Below are 26494 nucleotides of genomic sequence, written 5' to 3'. Positions count from 1 at the left end.
CTTTTTCCAGAGTAATGAGCAGCGATATTTAGTAATCGAATAACTTCATTTTGAGAATGAGATTTTTTGGCAGAAGATACCACGATTAGCAAAAAAAATGTTTGAAATAACACGAGGGTGAAGACAGAAGTCATCAGTACAAAATGCGTTTGATATTCCGAATTTATCAGGCTGTACAGCTGTTAAGAGACAAAATGGAGAGAATTTAAGGTCGCAATGAAATTCGAACAATAACATCGGTTAATAAAAAGCCTGGCATTTCAGTCTTTGATTAATAATGTGTTCATCTGCTGCAGAAAATAACTAAACTGATAAGCATTAAACTGTCTTCTTTACAGAACAGCGGTGTAGCAAAAAGTGTTAGAAGATTCAAAAATTAAAAGACCAACCATTCTTGGACGAATAACTGAGCATTCGGCTTTCTGTTCCATACTCCTTAAAGATGAACTGCTGTTACCGTCGTTGTGATAAGACGACCACTGCTTTGACGAACAACAACGGAGCTTTAATGCACATTTATGTTGTTCAGTTGCTGTTGACCAACGGTACTGACATGCAAAGTCCACCAAATCGCTATTCAGCGAAACAATTCCAGCAGGTACATCATTTTCAGATGCAAAACTACAAAGGTATCGCTTTTGAAACATTTTATAAATAAAAAATTTCCATTTTGTTTGAACAGCAGAATGATAAAAACATATGACTTGAAGTATTACGCGTCAATTCACATTTTGTATGTTTTAAACATATATGAATATAATACGACAATTTGTACTAAAAAAAAAAGCGAAATACTTATTTAAAGTAATAGCAAACTCTATGCAAAGGAAAGTAACCAGGAACATACCTCGAGTGCTGCCGTTTAATATAAAACGGCATTTCTTGCGCAGAAGTAGACAATGTGCTACTTGAACTGTCGAAAAAACCACCAGTGTAGTCAATATCTGCACCGATCTCATGATCAAAATTAGGAGTACTGAAGTTACCGTTATAATTAATACCGCTCTTACCTTCTAAATTAATATTACATTGGTAGTTACTGCTGGTTGTAGTTGAGGAGTGGCTGGTAAAAGGAGTAAGTACTGTGCCACTACTGCACACTGCTGGTAATGCTGACCAATAGCGCTGCCCACTGCTCAGTGATCTCGGTCCATTATTAGTGATCGAGTTATTGAGAAACACCGCATGTAGGAAATTCAAGAGGTCTGTAGTGGTGCTAGCAGCTGCACCGGGAGAATTGAAAGGGATAGCTGTATTTACTGATGACCGGATACTGGCTACTGTAGGTGTAGTTGGAGGCCAGAACGGTTGTTGTGGGCAGAAACTGGATGTTGTACTGTAGCACTTTGATTGTGGTGGTAAAATACCACGACTGCTGGGTATCATCATCCAAGTTACACTTGTGAAGTGATCATACCAGATCCTGAAAACTAATCTATACAATTAGGACGTGACATATAATGTACAGTTACTGAATTCCTCTTAAACTCAAACCTGCAGAAGACGATAAAATAGCATATATTAGATTTACTACAGTGAAATGTTAAAGCACCACAAGTACAAAAATGCTTGAAACCAATTCGATCTCAAAAATACTTCATACTAAAAGACCTAATCAAGTTATGAACAAATTGCATCCGAAAAATACGCTCATGTACGATGCGTACATCAGCTTTTTATGGTTTAGGAACCATGATTCATGAACGCAAGTCAACTTAGAGAAAATAATATTTATCAAAAGCCGACAAGGGAAGACAGCTTTCTGCAAAGAACACACAACAACAAAACTGCAGTAATAACAACTGTCATGCAACAACTTGATCAATATAATTAAAATTGATGGGTAAATGTATCAAACCAGAGGACAATCACAAAGAGTTTAATCCTCGCACTAGATGATTTTGCTGAAGTTTATCATAACGACTTGAGTTAATTAACTGTGATGGATAACTGTCATATCGACGAATACTTGAACAATAGCATAAATTGACGAGAGATGAAAAGAATTAAAGAATGGTACACTCAGAAAAATTTTACGGCAATAACGGATAAAGCCCATTCAACTGATTTCTGTATCAAAACAATAAGTAGTGGCGTAAAATTAATCGTAAAGCTTGGAAAAATATTGGATTACTGCAAATATTTATGGACAACATGTAAATTCGAAGTGATTGGCAGTTGAGCTTAGACGCAAATTCTCTACCCGAGTATTCGCGTTTACAAATATTAACAGACTTTTTCTAAGAATGACATCAAAACCTACTTTTTATCAACACATTACCAACACTGATTCTACAACAACAGAAAAGGGAAGAAATGTTTGGCAAAAAACTAAGTTTATGTACACGACAGCAACTTGCACAGCAATTACCTGAGTGCATTGATGCACTTCTTGAGCTCGGCAGGAATATTTTTTAATGAAAACAGAATTCCTGATAAACATTAATGAAAAGCAGTCAAACGATGATACCAGTGGATCTTTTGTGAAGAAAGGAACTGAATTCCTTTCAATCCACTTTTACGAGACTTTTTCATTTAATGAATAATGCTGATATTACCGGTTTTACAATTACATAAGTTATCAAACATTATTAGAAATCAAAAATGAGTAATTGAAAAACTCCCTACTAAGCAAAAGCTCGGTTCGAACTTGTCAACTAACTCTTCTAAACTGCACAGCAGTGTCGAATCGTAATTTCATATACCATAACCTCCTACAAGCCAAATCAGAGAATGAGGGTAAAGATTTCGATAAAGCGAGATATAATTCACAGAAAAATGTTGTAAACAATGTATGATTCTTTAGAATTAAATGTACTTTAATACAAACATGCGTTAATGGCCACAACTGTTAAATTAATTTGAGAAATATTACCAGGCACTAATGACACTATAACTACTTACAGCCATACACTGCGGAAATCATTCTAGTCCAACAGTCTTTTAGATATGACTATTCATAAAATATAACGCAAAACGAGCGATGAAATGCCTCATGCTAGTTACCTTATCACAAAGCGTTCTTGTAACCTATTTTTCGTCTCGTCCATGTTGAGTATAGTGAAAACGCTTATATTAAGCCTAGAGAATTTTAAAATATCATGACTTACACAGCAAAAAATTACGTTCAAAATGTGCATTGCATTTCAGTATAAGGAAACAAAGTGCTGGCAAACACGATATGATGGCCAGTAGCACTCGCAATTATGATGCTGTTGCTCATCACGAAGTTAAAATATATTTGCTTTCAATATGAATAAAATTCATAAACGAAACCAAGTCATAAGACGGTAATATTTAAGTCTCAAGTCCTGAAAGTTATGAGGGATTGAAACAGCACGTAACTTTTTAGGCAAATAAAACCATCAAACTAAAGATAAAACGAGTTAAAACGAGTGATCCGATCGTGTCCGATACATGTATACCACCGCAACAACTCCTCGAGGAAGACTTGTTTACAACGAAAATAAAAATGAATGCAAAACGACAACTTCATATTTTCGTTGAAAATTCTAAAGATAATTGACGACAAAACCTACTGATCATCCACAATCGATTAGCATACATTTTGCGCACAAAAGCACAGGTATGTCGTTTCCGAAAGATGATGAGCAATCGTTTGCTCATCCATTAAGCAACTTTTCTGACAGAAATCTGCAGAATTCATGTATGGTACACAGTATCAACGATGTGTCTTTAACGGAACAAAATCGCATATGGTTTCATCTGCAAATTACAAAATTTGTAAGATTAATAAAATGAACATGTGCCGTGTTTTCTTAAAAAGAGACTACCATTAATATCTTATAGAGTTAAAATGTACTGTTGTGTGCAAAAACAAATAAGACTGCTTTGTTACATTTTATTCTTCACCGTTTAGTTTGCAAATTGCTGTAACCAAAATTTCTTGGACCGCGATTAATAAAAGGCAAACTAAAGCCATTACTGTCACACACATTTCCTTTGACTTGAAAGTAATTTATGCGTAGTGAATCTTAATTCAGCACAGTAGAGTGGGACTCAATTAGTTTTTCGTGGTCGTTAATTTTCATACATTTTTTCACTGTAAATCCTTTTCTACGGCTTTGTGATATATCGCTTCTTTTTAGCAGTTCTGCTCTAATTCTGGAGTACATCACCTCTACATATCTCTCTCATCGTCAGTAATGATAAGCTCTGAATACAATACACTCCATGAAGTCTGAAAGTAAAATAAACGCAATCAGTATAATGCACGAGTGTAAAAAGTCAAGAATTGTGATATGCTGGATCAACTAAGTAAAGAGAAATGTAGGATCATGATCGAACATTCTTTTGATACCATTACTGTCGAAACTTTTACTGCCTCATTTTCTTCTTAAGTAATCTTTTGTTTAATGGACTGAACTTGAATAAATGTTAGCAGTAGCGATACAACCTGGTCTGAATATATAATCATGCCAACAGATAACTATGTCCTGCAACATTCGGTCCACAATTTCTGCGGATCAAAGGACCTCACGCATTAATATAAAAAACCAGTTGGAAGGAGGATTTTTCGGCACTCATTAGGAAGATCGTAGTTAAAAGACAAAAATATTGTACAAACGATGTGTTGAGATAATCGCACATATAATTCAAAAAGAATAAAATCTGAGTCAAAATAAATTCTGAAACAAATTGACGGCTAAGGTTTAGGTGTGGCGCTACTCGTAGCAAACACCAATTCGCTTTAGGGTACCACGCAGAACAAATGCACGGCGTCATTACTTATTCCCGTGAACTTTCTGTCCGATAATGTTTTCTGGGAAGCATGAGAAGCATCGCCCAATTTCTAGTCAAAAAATTACACATGAATCCCGACATGAGTGGTTTAGCACCTCGCCCGCTTGGCATTGCGCATCTCCCTCGCCCGGACCAACACTAACCCTTGCTTCGACAAGCTTCTCCAACCGAAACGTTCGTTGGTTGACTTGCAAATGTTGGCCAACCGCGAAATATCGACATCATAGCTTCAATACAATCCTGTCGTTGGAAGTTTGTGTGGGGGTTCGGATTGGCAGTGTAATGGGATTTAGGATTAAAAGTGACTTCAGGATTTTCGCTGGGAAGAGTAAGAGGTCGAATGTGAAAGCAAAATAAAAGCGGTAAGAAATGAAGGGATTTGAAAATAAAGTTGAATTTCGGCCCTGAGTTATCGTACAAAATCTGGCATGACAGTGTAATGAGAGTAAAGGGATAAGGTTGCGTGCAGAATTATGGGAAGTATTCAAATAATTAGTTGGAATTCTGAAGAGACGGTTGAAAGCAGTAATTATAATTTGTGATATTTTGGCACAAGACCGAACCTACAGGGTTAGAAATACAGTAATGCATATTTTATTTGATTAAGCCGAATAAAGGAATATTGTTTGTTCAACCAGTTTTATGCACTTCTTTTTTAGAGAAACTTTATGTATTACAGAAAAGTTATCTGGCAGAAATAGGTGATTTATGATTGGCACAAACTCAGGTTTATGGGTTGACATGATGCTTGCTGAATGATGAACTGAACTGCCGTTTCAAGTGGAAGTTTGTATTCATAAACAAAGGATTGTTCTGCCTTTGAGATCCTGTAATATTGATGGAAATCTTTACTAAAATTTTGCTTCACCACTTACAGAACTTTCTACGACGTTATTGTTCGTTGGAAACTCTTCGCTTTTCAATATCATGCAAATTAAAAAGGAAAAAAAAACAGTATCATAGTTGCTTGCTGTTATCTGTTCTTATTAACATATGAGTTTAACATATGGTTTTTCATTGGCAAAATTATTTCAAATTTAATATCTGAATTTTTTTTGCCGGCAACAACAAGAATTATCGTAATTATGTGGCACAAAATACAAGAAATGGAAGAATTTCCATTATCGTAGTTACGTTGGCTTGACAGTACATAGTTTAGTTCATGTTTTTCTTTTTCAATGCATTAGGGTTAAGCCACATATTGTCGCAAAAGCTCGTTTTTTGAACTGGTGAGTGAATAAAATATTTGAAATGAGTTACGGAAGATTTCGAACTGTAAAAGAAGAGTAACTCGTAATAAAAGGCGATGGAGTTGGTGTAATGATCGATAGCGGCAACACAGTTAATCCGAAACTTTATTTTTTTCAATGATAAAAGAGACACAATGCTAGGGGTACATAAAGTCAGATATTTTTGAATGAACATAAGGATTTGTGTTAAGACTTATATATTGTAGATAAATTGGTTTGGCTTACAATAACATGTAGCTGCACCAGGTATATCGTATTACCACAGCTGCATATAAGGTTTTTACATATTCTGCATGTAGATAATTTACATACGAGATTAATTCTTAGGCAAGAATTTACATGTGAATGAGTTGTCGAATGTCTATAACGTTCCCACCATTAGTTGATATAAGATTGGGACATTTCCACATTATTATTGCTGTCGAAATAATTATAAGCATAAGTTTACTTGGTTTAGAGCCAAATAATTTCATATTATAATTATTTTGGTTTTTCTAATACGTATATTGTTGCACCATTTTATTTTCAAAAACGTAGTGTAAAATACTGTTTTCTTCCATTCTTTTAAAACTACTCGATGATGCATAGTTTGCTTCCACTGATCTCAGAGGAAATTCATTTTCAAGAAAAATTTATGCAGGAAGAGGGCAATCATCAGACAGCCGTCCTTTATTTTTTGCTGATGATCCAGGTGAACCTATTGCGAAGTGATCATGTGGGATACGTTGATTCGCTTTCAAGTGCTTGTCAATTTCTCTTTTCTCTGAAAGAGACGGATAGTTCCGACAACAGATTGTGAAGCTCAAGGTATGAAGCAAGGGTATGTGGAGGTGGCAACTATTTTCGTGAAACTGCAAAGCTTTTCCTCCGACCCCATGTCAGTAGGACCATGGGGTTCGGTACGCGAACATATCCTACCTCGGTTAGACAGCTAGAACATATGGGAGAGATTTGAAAATAAGCTCAAGGTTTCATTAAGCAAGTTACAGCTGTCAAACGGTGAGCTACCCAGATAAGTGGGCCGGGGTGCTTATTATGCTGATCAATATATGAAGTAATGCATGTTATTAAATTAATTTCGCCATCTGAGACTTCCTTCAATTTGTAATTTTCAGTTTTTTTTTCCATTCAGCTTTGAAATAGTTGCTCTATATGAAACGCAGGAACAATTTCTAATTTTAAACTAAATATGGATGAATATATGATCCACGTTTTACCTGCTTAAATAAAATATTTAGTCAAATTTATCATCCATATATTTTAAATTCTCAGCCAAATTTATCATTTTATAAGATGTTTAGATGTTATTGGTTTAGTAAAAGTTCTATTTATTTTTGATTGCAATGGGTGTATTGAGATATACAAAAGCTTGAAGTTTTTGTGTTGTTTTCTGCAAAGCCATTGTTATGAAATAGGTTCTTCCCAGAAGAGTAGACCAACGAAAAAAAATTTGTTTCTTATAATATCACCGTAGTTGGAACCAAGAAACTTGTTATTGCTAATTGGCTGAAATTTGCAAAAGTACCACTTACAAAGCCATGTTTTTCGAATATCACTTGAAAAGTTGAAAAAAGAAATGAATTCAAAGTGCTCGTTTATTCAGCCGCTGTCTCTTATGTTTTATGTTTTGTTGAGTCGAATATCAACACAGATAAGGTGGCAAAAAGCAGTGTGAGGCTGCCGTCGAAATCGTCATTATAACAGATCTGAAAGCTGAATTTAACTTAAAGAATTCAAACAAAACAAGCCAAAATGGTGGAGCTTGTTCGAGCACAGTCCGCTGTCGTATTGAGACCGTCCTATTCTACTACGGTATTGTCCCCAATATCATCATCCTTATTGAAAGCCTAGTTATGTCGCGTTTTTAAAAACTGGATGTGAATATTGCAGATTTATCGAACGCGATCGGTGCCAGATTTAAACCTGTATAGCCGTTACACTTCGAAATGGCCATATCGCTACTACAGAGACTGGGATTTGGTAACTGTAGGATTAATTTTTATGCTTACTTCTCTACTTCCTGAAATTTCAATTAACAATGATGGTTTTATGACAACAAGTTCTTTAATCTTTTTTTTTCAAGAACTCGTATCCAACGGTCATTCAATTTTTTTGTAAACATAGTTCGGAGATAGGAAATCGGACGCTATGAGCGCATCAAATTTTTTTTTTTTAGTTGAAAATCTTTCTTACATCTTTAAAAGAACTAATGTTTGATTTCCTTGTTTATCTTGAAATAATCTTTGCGTATTCGTTAACTTCAAATCAAACAGTTGCAGCATGATGATTATTGGTATGATCGCCACTATTATTACAGTCCGTTATATCGCAGTACATTCTTTCCCCGTCGTTACTACTATAATAATTACGTTTTGAACCCATATAGTTATTGGAACTATCCATACAGCTACTGGACTCGGTACAGAGGATACTTGTATGTTTCTTATGGGCTGTTTCCAAAATGGTCAAAATAATTCTTCAAAACTAATTCCCCTTCCAACAGCAAAAGGAAATGTAACTTATCAACTTCACGAATTTATAGAAGAAACCTTTGGGAGGATTTTAGCACCTCAGGATATCTGGATTTTCTGTAACGTCGAAAGCTCTTTTTCTTCAGATATGGTTATCCGTCGTACTACAGTCGATACTACTATTATTATGACGATTATCCACGTTATCGTTACGCATATTCCTATCCTTATCGTTATGGCTATTACACACCATTTGATCGTTACTGGCTTTCATCCACTTATTGGGATGGACGTTTTAGGGTGAGTATTACCAAATATATACCAAATTACCAAATATACAATGTCGATTAATATTGATAGTTGAAATATGTGGAATCTTTTGCTACGAAGAGGAACAAACGAATTAAGTCCTTGCAAGTAAAAAAAAAAAGAAAGAAACAAAACAATAATTACTTCACCTAATCATTCACAATTCGCTGCTTCACAGAAAAGGAGGAATTGTATTTCTTTTTTTTAATAAAACCTTTCTTATGAAAGAATTAAATGTTCACTGGAAAGTTTGTACCCCACGCAAAAAAGCTCGAAATATGAATCTGAAAGTACTTCTGCAAATATTTGGAGTATATGCAAGATCAGGATGAATCCCTAATATCATATAATTAGAAGGGAGTAAAGCACCTCTCAAATACGTTATGATTTGAAGTATGCAAGAACAATAATCTGAACTCTTTCATACTTTAACTACTTGGACGGCACTTATTCATTCTACGAAAACACAACAAGCGGAATTTAAATTTTTACTGGTTCCCCGTCTATTTGGTGAAAAACATATTGTCATGCTAGTTAAAGTGATAACTGATATGAAGAGATTAGAATGGTCCACATTTCCCATTCCATTCTTTTTCGAACTCCACGTATTTGGGCTATTCTAATTCAGCAAAAATACTTATGACTTGTTTTCTTATGATGGAAATTTCCTATATTTTACAAGTAGAAATCTAACGAGAATGAACATTTCTTCAGTAAAACAAATGCCGAGGATTCATTTGTATTTCATCGGCAAATTTTCAAAAAATTTGTTTGAAGTTTAATCTAGGTTACTCAGTACTGGAGAAAAAATTACCCTGAAATTCGATCATTTTCCGATTTTCGTGACGCAGTCAGTTTTATTTCGCCTGATCATAAAAAAGGAACTCCAATCATTGCGTATATATTTTTACTTTATTTTTTTTAAAAAAAAGTGATTTTTTTTCGTTTTTCTGGCTATTTTGACAAACAATAGAGAGCGACTGCTTCTGTTATCTATTGTTATCTCATCACCAGTTTTTTGACGAACTCACTGAGTGATATAATTACGAACTGACTCCAGTATAATTTCACAAAAATTTAGCCACTGGATTTAGTGGGTGAAGATTTTTTCGACATCTCATTATCGTTAAAATTTTAAGTGTTCATTACTTCCCGTTTTTTTTGCCCTGTCGTTTTTTATTGAATCAAAATAATTTTTTTTAATTGCTGAGCGATGAGGGCGAGACTAGCGCAAATTTCAAGGCCTCCCTTATTTCAGTTATGAAATATTTGAAAGCAAGAGAAGCGTTTCCAAATGTCGGAAGATAAGAACTTCAAAATGGTTTAGCTTAAATTATGGAGACCCATTAGACTAATTATTTATTTTTGAAACGTTTCGACAATGAATTATTCCGACTTGTATTTGTTATAATTTCTCTGAAAACATCCGAACAAATTTGAAAAGGTGGTTGACTAAATTTTTATGCGGTACAATAATTAATGTTTGACTTGCATATATGAAGATGAGACAGACATATGTTCTTCGATGAAGCAGCTTTGTTTTACGAATTTCTGTCGAATGTGCTTCTGTCCTAAAATCTTGCTTACGCGTTAATTACAATTAAAATTCTTAAAAAATTTATTTATGCTAGCTTCAAGGAAGAAAATATCGGAATGTCTGTATTATCTGCAAGGAATTTTGTTTTTAATAAGCTGGATTATTTGTTTCAATAAGTTCTATTATTAAATCTTTAAGTTCCATTCACAGCAATATATTTTATGGGTCTGAATATAAATAAACAAATAATAAATGATCAGAAGAATTAAAGTTAATATTATTTTGCAGCTAAATCCATTCTAACGTTGTTAATTTAAAGTGGGTGACTACTTTTTTTTTCTTTTCACTTTTCATAGTTATATCTTTACCCTTATGTAGCTTGTTTATCGCGGGAAATAATAGTTAATATTTTTCTCCATTGCTAAATTTCTTTATTATTTAATTGTTTCATAAATAATTTTTTTGTTAGGAAAAAGCAAGCAAAAATTGTAAACGTATTTTCCTATTAGCAGGGCATTCTCGTTAATACCTAACTTGCATTATGATCATTATGCCAAATTTCTTCGGTATAATACGCAAACAAGCAAATAATAAGCAATCAACAATTAAAAATAAACAATTAAAAACAAATGTTTAAAGCGAGTTTTGTTTTTTATGGGTTCGTGTTTTCGGTATTACCAAGTTTAACATGACTTCAGGATGGACTGAATTTGACGGTCTTTACAAGAGAGCAAGTTCCCTGGTTTTTTTTTTTTTTTTGGTCCTGTTTAATATAGATTATGAGGAACAAAATTATAGAAAATTGTTTTTTGATTCATGGTGATAATTTATCCATATTATCTATATCATGGGCTCAATTTTAAATTTTCAAGATATCTACTTAAATGAGAACTGAAGATTACGATGAGTGTTGCTAGACTAAACAGTGCTGCCGTCTGAACTGCGAATCAAGTATGCCCTAATCCTTATTAAGCAGTGAAGATGCAGCAGTGGTAGATTTCAACAAAAAACGATCAGAACAGGTGAAGCGAGAACAGACACATTTATCGTTTATTTTCGTTTACTTATTTATTTGAAGTATTGGTACTATTAATGTGCAACGTGCCTACATCCACAAAGTAGGATTGGCGTGAACAACTGTGGGACAAAAAATTATACATATTGACAAATTACGATCGTCAATATCGACAATACCGCGCACAGTGGAAAAGTCATTTATCGTAATCGAACAAAAGTGTTGCGAACGAATCAGCTCATTTGTTTTCTCGAAGTAATTTTTTTTATCTTTAAATATGCCTTTTTGTAAACTTGTATAATCTTGCTGCCAAAAGGGATATCGCTTAGCTGAAAATTCTGTCGGAGATCAATTCACTGTTGCGTTGATTGTATATTGTAAACTATTTCATATATCTTCATCTTTAGCGCTGAATTTATTTTTACGGTATGAAAATTAATTTTCAGTTTTATTTTTTAAAAGTTGTACTTTTTTCTCAATTATTTTCTGAATGGATTTCGTTCAAAATATGCAATCCTTTTTGTAATAATCTCCAAACAACTTATAAATAATATGCGAAATTGGTTAGGAATTTTGAAAAAGAAAATTTTATCAAACAGTGTACATTACTCTTTGAAAACAATGATGAAAGTTGCCATTAAGAAGATTAGTAGAAGAAATGCCATAATTTTTTAAAATATGCATTGAAAATACTAGCGGTAGCGCGGCTACGTATACGTCCAAATATAGCCCCTTTAGGAAGTTTACGGGGTATACTGTTCAACTAATTGCGTTAGTTCGCTCGTTCATTGGGCTGCCGGTAAAATTTTAAATATATTTCACAAGTTGTTTCTAGACGACAAAATATTGACATCAGAATAATCTCTACAATATGTGGTATGGAACCCTTTAAGTGACGATCTTTTTGCATTGATGAAATCACAAATTCTGCTTTCATGATAATAATGACGATAGCAACATATTTGAACTAATCGATTTCATTTCATTATTACTTAATTAATAATTTCAAAATGCATTTTTGTATATTTATGTTTAAGAAAATTTGCATCAATTTTTCTTGATTCTTCATTTCGCGCTTCAATATTATGGCTGCCGTTTGTGCGCACTGCCGTGTGAATTAGAAAAAGTAAAATTTATGAGTAGAAAATGTGGTTTCACACAGAAATCCTGACCGAGTACCCGTTTTATATTGCAAACCTACGGACTGCATCTTCATTGTCAAACATTTTTATTGTTTACGTTTCCCATTCATTTTCATTCAATTTTAATGGGAGGATTTTTTTTACATAATTAATGAAGTACTATTCCAAAAAATAGATGATTTGTAATGATATGTAATCTTGGTGCTTTTTGTTTTGAACATAAAGATCTCGAGCTTTCCTTATTCCTTATTACCTGCGGTAACAGTATAATTCATCTTCTCTGTAGCTTTTCTTTTTTTTTTTTTTTTTTAGATATAAAAAGTTGCTAGGCAATTATTAGACCCGTCAACTACATTAAATCAAAATTTATTAGGTTAGTATCACTAAAGAAACTGTTTGCTAACTTAACTTAAAGAGTTATGTCACAGTTATAGCGCGATTGTGTTATTTCAAATATACACTTTCCACCTTTTGAATCACCTTAACTTCTCTTTTCGTGTACACTTTGTTATGTTATTTTAATAAAGCAAATTATTTGGATTTCTTATCTGGAAACTCCTTTTTATTTCGGTAAGAAATAAGCCTATTTTGGTTTCGTTGTGGAATACAACAACTTAATTCATTTTTACCTTGTCTGAATGCGGCTTTGTCCTGAAACTAGTCTTGGAAAATCATGAATTTGAGTAAAATAAAAAAAACTCGTATCATAATTCAATCTGCGAAATCTAAGTTCGTCAGGTCAATTTAAATTTATCAAAATATTTACTGTATCTTTAAACTAACTTGTTCAAGTCGTCGATTTATTGAGTTAAATAATGCAGGAATGGTGCTAAGAGTATTTGAGGTCTATAGCATTTGAGGAATACGATCAGCAAATTTCCGTGTAATGGCTTCAACTTCATTTTCCTCGAGAACAGTGGTAAAAGAGGTTGATCGATAATCAACAACAGGATGATGAACCAAAAGAAATTCCTCAAAATTTATTATACTTTCCTATGAAATCCAATACATGTTTTACGCCTTCGTGGTGACTGCTGTATGAAAAACAGAATGATTCCGAATTTACCTCGAATTTTGCATCAAACTACATTTGGACTAGTATTTTTAATTTCAGGATTTTTTACCTTTGAATGCGTGAATGCAATATCACATTGTCGTTGCAAATAATTTAAATAAACAGCAACTTTTTTCATCCTAGCAGTTGCATTTTCTCCAAATTTTAGGTGAGTTCAGGTCTTGCTTTACAAATGAAACGATGGGTCACCTAATAAAATTAATCCCATTTGTAAATCCCTTGACTTGAAATCTCACACTAGCTAATCTGTTATAGACGATGCAGTTACTTCTACATCTATTTTAAGAACGCATCATAACTCCAATATTTAGGACACCGGATATCAAACTTGACCACGCGATTCTTTTTATTAGATCAAATGTGCCTCAAATTCAGTAAAATGATTGCATATCTTGGATTTTGGGTTTATTTTGAGTGTCAGTTTATTTAAAAAATTTTATCGTGAAAATTTTGCGAAGTGAAGTTAAAGATTATAAAAAAATAAATGAAATACCCTGTTTATCAAAGAAGGGCAGAGAACAGTTACAAATGTGTCATGCCTCAATTAATATGACTACGCATCTCCTGTATATTCGCACACTTCCATCTTCATTTGATGGAATTAGAAGTCAGGCCTGATTTTGAGGGATTTTCTGGAAGTTCTCCATGAAGATTATTGAAAACAGTTGCCATCTCACCAGTTCATCCTTGTTACAAGCTATCAACGACAAATGAAAGTTCCCTGCTCATCAACATGTCAACATTAATTTTCACTGCTGAAGTAGATTTGTGAAATAGCGCCTAACCATTTTGGTAAAACTTGACTCTTGCATAGGTAGAAATTTCTGCGAGAAAGTAGAATCTGTGAATATGTTATTTTTATTTCTGAGAAGTATTGAATTTTTTGTTTGCAACCTCCTGGAAAAACTAGATGTTATTTATTTATTTTTGCTTCTCTCTAAAACTGTACCTAAGATCGCTCTTTGTGTGATTGTTTGACCAGAACTTCCAGAACTAGTTGAGAAAATATGGGGTTTCAGAATACTTAACAACAAATTAAGGTTTTTCCATACGTGCTACCTGTATCCTCTTTTCCCTGTTTATTGCATAGCATACAACCAGTAGTCTTTTTTTTCATACGCCTCCTATTTGGCCAACCTCATGACTTAAAAATCTGAGACACTGTAAGTCGGAAATCGTGTCAGATACTATGATTGCATCCAGAAAATAGCACATCTAAAATTCTGATGTTCCTCAATATCTTTTCTCCATTTCTGGATACATCCACAGTTTCATTTCTCAAGATTACCTGTGAATTGTATTCTTAGACAAATGAGCTCAACATCTGGGGTTTTGTAGCCAGACGATTTTATTCGTTGGACAATGGTAATTAATTCATAATCAACAACTTTCTTAAAATGGATAAATTTTTTCATTCGATTTTTTTCGGCAATTAGTGAAACATTCAGTTAATTTTTCTACGCTTTGGCTACATCTAAGCCTTTACTTTGAAAATTCAGGCAGTTTTGTTGACTTCCGTTTACTGCATTGATAAGGTAAAGTTGAAGGGATATGGAACCTAAAAGCGGAAAAAGACTTGACTGCTTGTGTTCATTGAAGATTTCGCAGATAATCTGTATGCATGGATGTATGCATGTGTGCATGCACACACCACTCACAGTTATAATAAAAATGGAATTCGTTGCAAAATCTTTAAACTGGCGCAACTTAAGAATAAACTTCGCAAAACTATCGAAGGCAACAAAGTTTTGAAATAAATGGTAATTTGAAGTGAAATAAAATACAGCTAGCCATAATTGCCGTTCTAGCAGCAAAGAATCATATTGTAGCATTCATTAACAGTGCGGTACGGTGAGTTAAGTATAAATCCGTTTTCTCAGGATAAGAGAAAGAAATGAAAAATATTTCATACAATACGAGATATTTTGACTTAGCTCTTGAATTCAAAAATCTTTAAATTTTCTGCGATCTAAAATGTTGAATATTACGCACGGAGCTCATTTTGTATAGAGTTACATCCACTAAAATTTTATTCTAATGAAGTTTTCAAATTTGAATTCCAAGAATTAATTAGAGCATTTCATATACATGAAATAGACCATAAAAAATGATTAATTAGTGTTCACTTTCATTGACCCATTTAGTACTTCTTCTAGCGTATTCATTCATAGATTTTCGCAGAGCTTGATTTCCATCAAAAAGACATAGCTGAACATCGATTACGATCACAAAGATCATTAATGAACTTTTGATTGACATTTGCCATCGAACACTGATTTAACGAAATACATTGAGTGATGCTTAACTGCAGTATTTCATAGATTGTAAAAAGCAGTATTACATAGATTATAAATGTTCATTACAGTAGCATTAGTTTGGGATATATTGGTCACTGATAATTTACCAAGTAACTCACATTTATTACAGATTTTCCTCACATGTCCTAGCTTGTGGCATATTCCTGAGATCTTTAAGTAAGATGAAAACAATTATCTGCTGAACGCTTCCAACTATCTAAAGCCTATAGCTTAAAGTTAACGTTAACCAGAATGAATTATTGACAGGTTTCTTTCAAGGAGTTTATTTTTTTGGCAGTATTTAACACGTAACGCCATGCGACCTTGAGGAAACGTGTCGCAATGAATGAATAATAAAAGTCTTTCATTCTTCAATTTATTATTGACCTACGACTGGCGGCAGTTGGGACTTAACAGTGTTTGATGCAAATGACATGAAAATTTCTTTGGTTTATTTTTGGCCTGAAAAGCACAGAGTTACTTTGTTATAAAAATAAGTATATTCTATTATTGCTAAGTGTGATTCATAAGGAGTTTTATTTATCTTTTAAATATGATATACTGCTCGCAGAAACGTAATAAAATGGTATTAAGTTCGGTGGCAATTTTCTGTGGAAAAATGAGAGAGCTTCTTTCATGAGTTCAAAATACAGGTTTGAAATGCTTTGTGTTTTTGCATCTACCATATATAGGAACGCGCTTATAGTACCCGGAAGAAGGACAATGAACAGAAAACTAGTGTGGTAATAATAGCGATAAGTAAAGTGGACAGGTTGGATTCGACGAATGATAAATTTGGTATGCCGCTGCAAGTACGTCTCATAAATCGGTTTGCTGAGAGTACTTTCCTGCACAGCATTGATCAGTGCACAGCACGAGCAGAAAGTATAATTCTGCAAATTATTATAATTAATCCCTGTATAATTTATGTGAAATCATTCATTTAATACTATATTCAGCAAATTAGGGAAGCAGTAGGATGTACTTCTGTAACTCTTACCCAAATGATGTTGTAACTGCGCCATGGATTTTATGGCGATAGCTAACCGTCCTGCTATTCATTCCATTTTCGTCAAAATAAAAAATCAAATAGTATTTCGTAAACACTTATAATGATAGTTATGAATCTCCACTATTATGGAGATTTACAAAATAATTTATAGCTGGAACATCAGTCAGGTTTGAGAATCTCCAATAACAAAATGTTCGATAGTTGTTGACGTGATACGCAATAAATGGAGTACTGTTCACCGTTTATTCAATAAACGGGAACACAGGTTCTTAACGATATTATTCAAGCGTCCATGTCGCATGACTTCCTTTACTGTAATATGTAAAGGATGATTAAATTTTTAAATATTGTTTCTCTGGGTCTGTTCTTGAAATCATCTGAATTCGTTTTGAATTAATATTTCATTTTATCACCATTTAACTGCACTAACGATAACACTGAGTATCACCGCGTACCTTCTTAAAACTCCCTCTGTAAACGAGCAGCTAGTTTGTTATAGATTGCGAAGATGTGTTATATCCTTTGCAATAAATTTAATGATACAGCCGCAACGCAAAGGATTGTGATCAAAAAAGCCTTGTGACATCACGGATAACAATTCATCTCGTAAAATCTCTGGCGTGCAGTGTAAAACGCCTAGCTAAATTTTCAAAATTTGAGATAACGAAGATATACTACATGAAGCAAATCAAAATCGGGAAAAGCAAATAGCGATCAAGGGCTATAACTTATATGACACAGTATTCTTGATAAAGATATGCGGTGATAGATAAGTGAATGATTTGGAGTAGATTAGATTGACAGCACGCAAATTTGGTATATGAGAAAATACAAACTGTTCTAAAATTCGCAGTTTAGAGCTGTAAGATAAACCAATCTCCTGAAATAACTAAATTTAATGAATTCGTATTTTAGGTATATGGATATGAAGAGTTTATACCAGTTCCATTCATAAGCATTCATTTTACAATCAAGTTATATCATGTATATCACAAATAATACATTTTAATCGAATCCGTTTATTTTATTTATTCGTTTCATGCTAAATCAAGTTCCGACAAAGTAATTATAGAATAACTGAAAATAGTCATCAGTTTTTCAAATCAGGCTAAGCATACTGTCTTCGATTTTTAGAAATAATGAAAGGTCCTGTATATAAGACTTATGTACAACATAGGATGTTTGAGTTCAGAGTTTGCAATTTGTTCAAAACAGTGTGTAAACTCAGGGTACGTAGACCAAGTTGTCTCAAATCGATGCTCGGGATTATTTTGATGTCATTGTATGACAAATCAAGCGCTTCCAACTGCATGTCCATTAAAACTGAGTTATACTTGATTAAATAAATATATGCACATTATGATCCATAAATGAACTGATGCAACATAAGAAACTGTCAGCTTTAACTAATTTTAATCTAATTCTAATTGGAAGTGGATCTTCAATGCACTGTGCTGAAGATGCACAATTTGAGTTCATGCTGTGCATGCTTTCATAGCCCCAAATTCTTGAAAATATTATATGGACTACATCAAAATTGAAGTGGATAGTTTGGAAAAAAGTTGTTGGTAATAGAATACCTAAATGTGAAAAACGTTGTTGGTAGAGTTTTTAAAAAAGTAAAAAAGTTCTCTGAAAATAAAGGCATACTTGATATAATAAAGAAAATGAGTCGTAAATGAATGTTTTGATTTTGTTATGTGATAAATCACTCCTTTCATCTAAATGCATTCAAGATAAATATGAATATGCAATTAAAAAGAGATGTTTCACAAGGTAGGCTACATTAAAGATTATGCTGAAACGAAATTTAGAAAAGTTCCAAAAAAGCAACAAAAATATTTCGTGGAAATTATTTGCAAACAATACTCGTTGAGCAAAAAAAAAAAAAATAGTTGCGGAAAAAAAGAAGAGTAACTTTTGTGCAAAGAAAAAATGGCTACTTTTTTCTAAGTCCAAAAAGCTGCGATTCAAACAGATAAAGAATATGATGATTAAAGTGAGTAGTCACAATATCATCTTTCAGTTTTGTATTCAGTAGTTTTTAATTAGCGTTCAACAGGATAGCTGCAGTAGTATTAAACTGTAATAATAAACATATAATGTTTATTACTGCTGTTCAATTGATGCTAGATCATTTTGGTCCGACAGAAGATAACTTACATCAAACGTTTCATGAAAGGAAAATCAGTCAAGTTGAAAAGACTACTCCTTGTAAGGGACACATTTAAAAGGACCAGTTGTCGTCCTTTAAGCTGTGCAAAAGTAGACCCGATTTCGCAAAGTATGAGCAAACTGTTGAGGCCCATCCTGGAGTAGGCTTTAAGATTTGTTACATGAATGGGCAGTTTTTCTTTTGAATTTAAGTCTCAATGAATACTAATGGAAAAAATTTTAATGAAAAACTTGATAGGAAGGGATGATATTTGAACATTCAGAACAGTGTATTGCTCTGTGATGTAATTTAGATGTCAAATAATTACATATTTCCAAGATGTGTATTCCCAAAAATGACCGTATATTTCCAAAAAAGATGCAAAAAAATTCCACGATTGTTTCGTACTAAATCATTATTTCTTGCCGCAGAAGACAAATTGTAACAGAGAGTTTGCAATTTTCAAGGCAAAATAAACCGTGATCATTCTCAATTCTCGTTCATGTACTTGTCGGAAAACTCCGAAAATCATAATGCAAATCTTCTGTCGAATTACCGAAATTAAAAATACGTTCAAACAAAATTTCCACAATATCCAACAAACGGGATGACGAAATCTTATAAGTAAAATTAAAGCAATGAAGAGGGCATAAGCTAACAATGGACAGCATAACACAAAAAACGTCTCAATATCTACATCATGGACAATGATATCATTGTACCTACACAATGGCAGTGCCAAAGGCTAGCCATACCTCCATGACAACCCGGATGGAGCTTACAAAACTCCTCCCTAATCCTTACATACATAAGGAAAAATCCAGAACAGTTCGGTTTTTTAAAACTGAGCAGACGATACATCCTCTTCGCTTATCCTCCGCGTCCAACGACATTTTCCCCATATCTGCCACCACTGGACAGCAAGCTACTATATTCTTTCTATTCGCTACATACATTTCCCGTAACATCCCCAACTCAACGACCTATCAACTAACCGACAATCAAACTATTGTCCAAGGTAACGACAAGGTGTTTGTTGGTTGATCATATTACTTGCTTTTTGCATAACTCATTTTTCATTGCTATACATATATATTCTATACCCTTTTTCTTGGTGCTAACTATTAATATTGTGCAAGAACAATATTACATCCCGAATAAATCTGTATCGCCGAGAACCGACTTCAACAGAAAAACAAATTTCCCAACAGTGCTATCTGCGCAACTGCAATTCGTTCCATGGATAAACGATATTGTACATTTCAGGATAAATCACTAGAGTACACATATCGATGTACTGAAACGAGCATTATCAGTGCGCAAACTCCAATCTTTATCTCAAAATTCCTTTTCATATCAATAATAATTGATTGTTGCCATCTGTTTCAATCAGTTACTTAATCGCATCTTCGACAGCAAAAATTTCTGGTTTGATGTTCCGGAAAAACCTGACTTCTTTCATTACACATTACACATGAGTGTCTGTTACAGAAAGAGAAATGATCGCAACGATCGAGAGCCAGAGCATAAAGACGCTTCGTCCACTCCATGCAAAAAATTCAAAACTTCGGAAAACATGCGTAAATGACTGAACAATCCTAAAATCTGCCGCAGCGCTAAGCACGGTACTATCGGCTTTTGTCCTTGAATATATAAAGAAGAATTTAATTTGCTAAAATCATCAGTACACGAATTTTACTACCGACCGAGCAACACTCAATATTTAAATTTGAATTTGCATAAGTTTGATTTCAATCTCTAAGCACAATATTTACCTCTCCAAACAGTTTTTGTCTTTTTTTGCTTTTTAAATAACTAATCAAGATGAATAAACACATGTGTAGAAAGTTAGCTAGGAAAAAATATCACTTCTCCTAAAGTTATTTGAATAATATGAAAAAGACAGGAGAAAAAAGATGACAAACATTGTCCAGCATTCCAATAAAGCAGTGCTCGTTAAAACATTTTCATGTATTCAACATGCTTAAGAACCGCCAATGAAATTGGCGACAGAAGTGATAGCGCCTTTCAACTGTAGTAACTGTAAAAGAATTTAGAGCATCAATTGGGCAAAATAATTATTCACTGGTGCTACGTTTTTAACTTGGTTAAGTATTTCAGCAGCTTTAGCAGACAACTATGCTATGGACTTTATATAAAAGATGGGTTGTTCGTTTTCACAATTAAGTACCACAACTATCTATCCATTGCTTTAAAATAAGATGCTGATATTCTAATTACCGTACCTGCAAGTGATATTAAGTGATAGAATTAGTATCATGCAACAAAATACTACCTATTTGCTGTTTTTTCCGCTTCAGTTTCCCATTACAGTCAATCTGGCATTTTAAAAGTATTTGGATTCAGTAGGAACTCCTTCAGCCTTCACTTTATCGTAGACGACCACTTTCTTTGATTGTTCAAGTTATAAATGACATAGGAATGATATATAAACATTGCTTTGTTATAAATATGAAACAAAAGTATAAATTTAACTAATAGGGAGTTATTAGCATCAGTTCAAAAAACTGTCATTTTTCGAACTGAGTGACACTTAGAATAAAACCATTGTTAATTCATTGATTTTCACCATGGCTCACATACTTTTCTGAAGAGTCATGAACATAAATTCCGATCAAGACAATTCGACGATTGCCCGCCTTAGAAGTGCTATGATTACAGTCCCATGCAATGCCAACAATCTCCAATCTACGACAACTGGGTTCATAACTCTGATGCTTCGAACAGAAACAGTGAAGGAAAAAAAATTTAAAAAATAAATGACTCTGACCGCATCAAAATGACATTTGCTATATATGCAAGCGACAACAGCAGCAGCTTAAGTTGACGACTTCTCATCCGTTGACATTCACATTTGTCGTCCTTTGCTTCTTGTAGCTAATTTGTTGTCCATTGAAAACGTGTATGAAACCACAAGCTAACAGCTCATTCTGGTTCTCTATCCTTTGTGTCATTAAAAGCTTTCTGATTTTTCTGCTATCAGTGGGTGCTCTTTGCTTATGGCCTATAAAACCAGAAAGCAATGCAACAGAATAAAGGAACCCACACTTCGACGATGCATTTACTGGATCATGCACAACTACAGCATTCCATGCCGCATGTTGACACACTAATTTCAGTCAAAGATAAAATTATATGTCTAATCTCCAACTATCAAAGTTTTTCTGCATCCTGTTCAATTACGCAATCCAGTGTTATTGATATCAGAAATGAACGACATATATCTTAATGAATACGAAGCAAAATAAAAGTCCAAAAAGCGCAAAACCAATTCCGAAGAAATATTAATTATAAAAGAGAAGAAATTTCATTCATAAAATCAGCATAAGCCTCATCTGTATCTTTTGCTTCTTTTCTTTGCGCTGATTCGATTTGTAGTCCCATCATATTAAATCTGAAGTCAAATCTTATTTTGAAATCAAGAAACACGTTGCAGTTAAACCAAACTACAAGTACTCATAACGTATCCCAAAATGGTTCACGAAACAAAAAATTTACGTTCAAAACTATGAACTAATAAAAAAAGTTCAGAAATGAATCGTTGTGAAAACATACTTGTTAATGGTCTTTTTTGGTTGATGCTTGCTTCGGTTAACTCGAAGTGCTGTTGGTACAAATTTTGTAACTTCTTTTGTCAAATCCCTCAGTTTTGGTTCTGCTGAGATTGTGGCTTCTCCGCTATCTTTCATTGGAGCTCCCCCTATTCGTCGAACTACTGGCTCTGCTGATATTACAGAACTGGTTCCTGGTGGACGTATAAACGGAATCGGCATCCCTATCATAATGAAAAAAATACTGTATCAACGGAATTTTCAATCACATTATATTGCTATAGACAAATATATAATTAGCTTCTAAACAATAGCTTTCATAAAACCTTTAGTTCTTTTTTTCTAAAAAACAAATATTAAACAAGACTTACGAAAGTGAGGTGGAGGAGGAGGAACACGGAGGGGAAGACGAGGAGGAGGTGGCAACATATTGGGAGGTAATGGGGGTGCACGTAACAATGGTTGTTGTGGAATGACAGGTGCCAACATCGGTACAGATCTCGCACCATCGACATCGGTTAGTTGGCCATGTTCCAGTACTTCCATGGGAACTGCAATAATGACAAATAAAAAAAGCACGAGATGCTCGGCTGTATACGAAGATTTACCAAAATGAATAGTGTTTCAAGACCAGGAGAAATTCCTTTCATTCTATAAAATGGAAAGGAAAAACCAGGTGTTAACTTTACTTTCAACTGGCCCGAAATCATCATCAGCTGTTTCGACGTTGTCCCTTATAAAATTGCTTGATACGTCTTCCTCAAAGCGTACACGTCTTTTGGAAGGCATCTCATCATCATCATCATCATCTTCATAACCAATTAGTGGAGGTAAGCCGCAAGGAGGTCCTGGTGGTTCTGTTCGGTCATTGATATCTCGGGTGATGTGTGAGTTTTTTAGAATACCAGCTCGTGCTTGAGGCATTAAAAACTGAACCGGTATGACAGGTATTACAGGTGTCATTGCGGCATTAGGTATTGAACTGCCATCTGGTAATGGAATTTCTACAGGATTGGCTTCCAGCGAAAATCGTAATGCATCTAAAATCATTCTCAATAAAATTGGTACAAACTGAAACGTGAATGGAATTTTATGCCAAGTTTCATCAGAATTTAAAATACTTTTAAAGAAAAGAAGACCAAGTCTAAAAACTCACTATACTGCTGTATTTTTCGAGCTCTCTCCGTTTCGTACTGCAACATTTTTTGTTCTAGCTCCTTCACTTTATCTTCTCGCTTCTCCTGCTTGTACAAGTTCATTACTTCGTTATAAGTCTGTTTAAATTTTATACGCTTTTCATTGAAAACATACTTGCTATGATGCTCCACGTGTATGTCGAATTCTGAAATGCTGATACTACGCTGTTTGAGAAAGTACTCTGACTGTTCAGTCTACAGCATTTTTTTTTCTGGTTGATAATAAACCGTACGAGTCAATTCTTCTTCAATTTCTAAGCTGTACAATTTAGTTCCTTTTAACAGCACGTTTTGGTATGACAATAAGGTCCACTGATTAGGCGACCGGCATTGTCCGAACAACTAATGCACCGTTTTGCCACAAGTGGGCCTTTATACCTCGGTCATGGTGTAAGAGCTTCCTGAAAAAGCTAGCTAATAAGTTATTTCGCTTAATCTATTCGCTGAAGTATGTGCTAGTAGAAATGAGACAACCAGTGAGTGAATATCATTTTATAAAAATGAGTAAACAATTTCTCTAGTTACCTTGATCATCCAGACGCGACAAGTTTTCCAGGATTTCATCGACATCTTTGCTTTTTAGTATTGCATGTCGAACCATAGTCCTCTGTTTTCGATTTCTTTTAAGCTCTTTTTGCCGCATACTCTTGCGTTCTTGATCAGCTGGATTCATAAATCGGCCAGATTTCGTCGTACTACCTGGCCTTCGTCCCATTTTTTGGTCTGCAAATCAAGCACTTATATTCTTAAAACAAAAACTTCGAAGTTCTTTAACTCATAAACCCTAATCCACACCCTCCCACCGCGTACTCCTCCCGCTCAAAACGTTGCTTAGTATAGAAAATCAAAGAATAACTCTGTGAAACGTGCGGTCCCATAGCTTCCGTTATTAATGGTTGAATGACGCTGAATCAGTAATGTACGCGAATCCTACCAGGACATAGAGCTTTTATTGTGTTTATTCCTTATTATTATTTTTATTTGTCTCCCGAAAAAGAATGGCTGTAACCATTTTGAGGTGCCATAGTTGGCAGCGCTGAATAAAGCCTGGTCATTGAGGGCAGCTTCGCACACTTCAAGCAATACTAATTCGCATTAACAGCATTTTGGGAGAGATGCAACTTAATTGTTTCAATTACATAAAGTAAAGCAGATGACGGGCAACGTTAATTTATTTGTTAATGATAAATAGAAGGTCCTAAGGGACCTCTATGAAATGAAACTTTTGTCTGAAATTTGGGAAAGGAAGCAATAGAAACAGCTAGTTTTGGGATATAGTTCTTTCCACTTGTAGTCTTGCTTTTTAGTAACTCAGATACAAAAACAGTTCGGTTTGACCTCTAAGCCCTCTAAGCCTTGTCCCAATGGTAAATAGTTTGATTGTGTCAGGTGAACAACAGGGGAAGGAATGAAAATTAGGAAAAAAACAGGAAAACAAAGTTGGCGAAGTACAACAAAGAAAAGATAAAATGTGAAAAGTCTATTAAAGTAGTGAAGCTTACTACTACCATTTCAGTAGCAACGTACAATTCGCTACTTTTGCAGAGAAGGATTTCTGACCTTCAGATTAATGACTTCGTAGTGCCTAACCTTTTGTATTTGAAAAAACGACCCTGGCTTTTAGGGTCTGTCAAAAGTTTCCTTTAAATTAAGCGCAAAAACTTGATGAGACTGGGAACAGAGAAGAGAAAACGGAGAGAATAAAAGTAACTTGGAAAGTTGGTCTTCAAGCTTTGTTCATATCAGAAGCGACGTTGTTAGAAATCATCTCTTGTTACTCACAATCCACATATTGTAATTTACCTGATGGTTCTTTTTGAAACTACAAGATCAATCTCACGCCTTCTTCCGGTTCTTTACGACTCTATCTGCATATCATGCCACTCGATATAGTTGATTTTTGCCCTGAATATTTATGTAAATAATCTTCCGAGATGTTTTGAACATGAAATTCATCAACCTTGCTTGTTTTACATATCTCTATCGTTGTGCCACACTTGTCGCCGATTTTCTTCAGTCGTGACAAAAACAGTTCTTTCTGCCTCTTTAGTTGATAGCACCTCAAATTTGGGTAAATAAACCTTTTATTACGATAAATTTATTAATACAACAACGAACTTGCAAATATGACATTGATATAACAAATTAATAACGAAAACACTAAGAACAAAAAAGACTAAATCACACCCGATACCTTATATCCAACCGACCTCAATGAAACACATTTGAAAAAATGGATTGGTGCTCAGGACCCTCCGCTTCTTCAACTGGGAGGGCCCTTGTACCGTTTTATGATTACAAGAATTAGCATTCTTATGGAGCACCCATTGGTGTTGGGTTCTTTGTTAGAGCAAATGTAAGACGATATGAGCATATAAAACAAAGATGTCTGGCTTTCAAAAAAAAAGGGAGATTATTGTCTTTTGTTTCTACTCGCGATATCAGCGGCAACACTTCTCTAGATATTTCCAAACTTCGATAACCGGGGTTTTATTATGGAAGATTTAGAATATTTTCCGTTTTGTTGCACAATGGTGAAATTAGGTCGTTTTTAAACGACACAGTGCAATAACATATTTAACGAATCTATTAAATATGTCTATTTGCTTAACCGTTTTTTCCATTTCTGTTCAACTTTCTCTTGTAAACAAGAAGCCCTGTATATGCTACCATTTATACAATGCATGTTATATCATTTT

At 34.2% G+C, this 26494-nt stretch overlaps 7 protein-coding genes across 8 annotated transcripts in view; 2 read left to right on the top strand and 5 right to left on the bottom strand.

The window, feature by feature from the left end:
• LOAG_16916 (hypothetical protein) overlaps positions 1–1389 on the bottom strand; it is a gene marked incomplete at its 5' end in the record, with an annotated part of 3238 nt that extends 1849 nt beyond the window's left edge. Inside the window, 2 exons of the mRNA XM_020449570.1 lie at positions 390–621; positions 848–1389. Of these exons, the coding sequence (XP_020306885.1) occupies positions 390–621; positions 848–1389 (774 nt within the window). The remainder of the gene's footprint in view (positions 1–389; positions 622–847) is intronic.
• A 927-nt stretch (positions 1390–2316) lies between these two features.
• LOAG_02091 (hypothetical protein) lies at positions 2317–3526 on the top strand (the record flags this gene model as incomplete). Its single annotated transcript, XM_003137629.1, has 3 exons — positions 2317–2375; positions 3151–3229; positions 3353–3526. 3 exons carry the CDS (start codon positions 2317–2319, stop codon positions 3524–3526), a joined length of 312 nt encoding a protein of 103 aa, XP_003137677.1.
• Positions 3527–7663: 4137 nt separating this feature from the next.
• LOAG_02090 (hypothetical protein) lies at positions 7664–8836 on the top strand (the record flags this gene model as incomplete). The annotated part of the gene is made up of 4 exons (XM_020445928.1): positions 7664–7826; positions 7905–7994; positions 8288–8448; positions 8632–8836. Exons 1-4 carry the CDS (start codon positions 7767–7769, stop codon positions 8834–8836), a joined length of 516 nt encoding a protein of 171 aa, XP_020303669.1. The 5' UTR covers positions 7664–7766.
• A 2600-nt stretch (positions 8837–11436) lies between these two features.
• Positions 11437–13681, bottom strand: LOAG_02089 (hypothetical protein; the record flags this gene model as incomplete). Its single annotated transcript, XM_003137627.1, has 5 exons — positions 11437–11675; positions 12040–12078; positions 12742–12768; positions 13118–13139; positions 13613–13681. The coding sequence occupies 5 exons, from the start codon at positions 13679–13681 to the stop codon at positions 11437–11439; spliced, it is 396 nt and encodes a 131-aa protein (XP_003137675.1).
• A 3684-nt stretch (positions 13682–17365) lies between these two features.
• Positions 17366–19559, bottom strand: LOAG_02088 (hypothetical protein; the record flags this gene model as incomplete). Its single annotated transcript, XM_003137626.1, has 4 exons — positions 17366–17512; positions 17612–17752; positions 18086–18205; positions 19506–19559. The coding sequence occupies 4 exons, from the start codon at positions 19557–19559 to the stop codon at positions 17366–17368; spliced, it is 462 nt and encodes a 153-aa protein (XP_003137674.1).
• A 936-nt stretch (positions 19560–20495) lies between these two features.
• Positions 20496–22268, bottom strand: LOAG_02087 (hypothetical protein; the record flags this gene model as incomplete). Its single annotated transcript, XM_003137625.1, has 4 exons — positions 20496–20670; positions 21632–21765; positions 21901–22157; positions 22232–22268. The coding sequence occupies 4 exons, from the start codon at positions 22266–22268 to the stop codon at positions 20496–20498; spliced, it is 603 nt and encodes a 200-aa protein (XP_003137673.1).
• A 62-nt stretch (positions 22269–22330) lies between these two features.
• On the bottom strand, positions 22331–24526 carry LOAG_02086. Of its 2 annotated transcripts, none has more exons than XM_003137624.2 (6): positions 24321–24526; positions 23756–23941; positions 23289–23639; positions 22971–23150; positions 22604–22823; positions 22331–22442 (listed from the first exon to the last, which is right to left on the bottom strand). In XM_003137624.2, exons 1-6 carry the CDS (start codon positions 24508–24510, stop codon positions 22337–22339), a joined length of 1233 nt encoding a protein of 410 aa, XP_003137672.1. In that variant the 5' UTR covers positions 24511–24526; the 3' UTR covers positions 22331–22336. The 2 variants fall into 2 exon arrangements, with proteins under 2 accessions (XP_003137672.1, XP_020306884.1); XM_020445927.1 differs by lacking the exon at positions 24321–24526 and adding an exon at positions 24029–24159.
• Between the last annotated feature and the right edge of the window lie 1968 nt (positions 24527–26494).

This window comes from Loa loa (assembly GCF_000183805.2).
Source record: "Loa loa unplaced genomic scaffold supercont3.28, whole genome shotgun sequence".
NCBI lineage: Eukaryota > Metazoa > Nematoda > Chromadorea > Rhabditida > Onchocercidae > Loa > Loa loa.
Note: the sequence above shows the minus strand (reverse complement) of the source record. Positions and strands in the feature narration are given on the sequence as shown.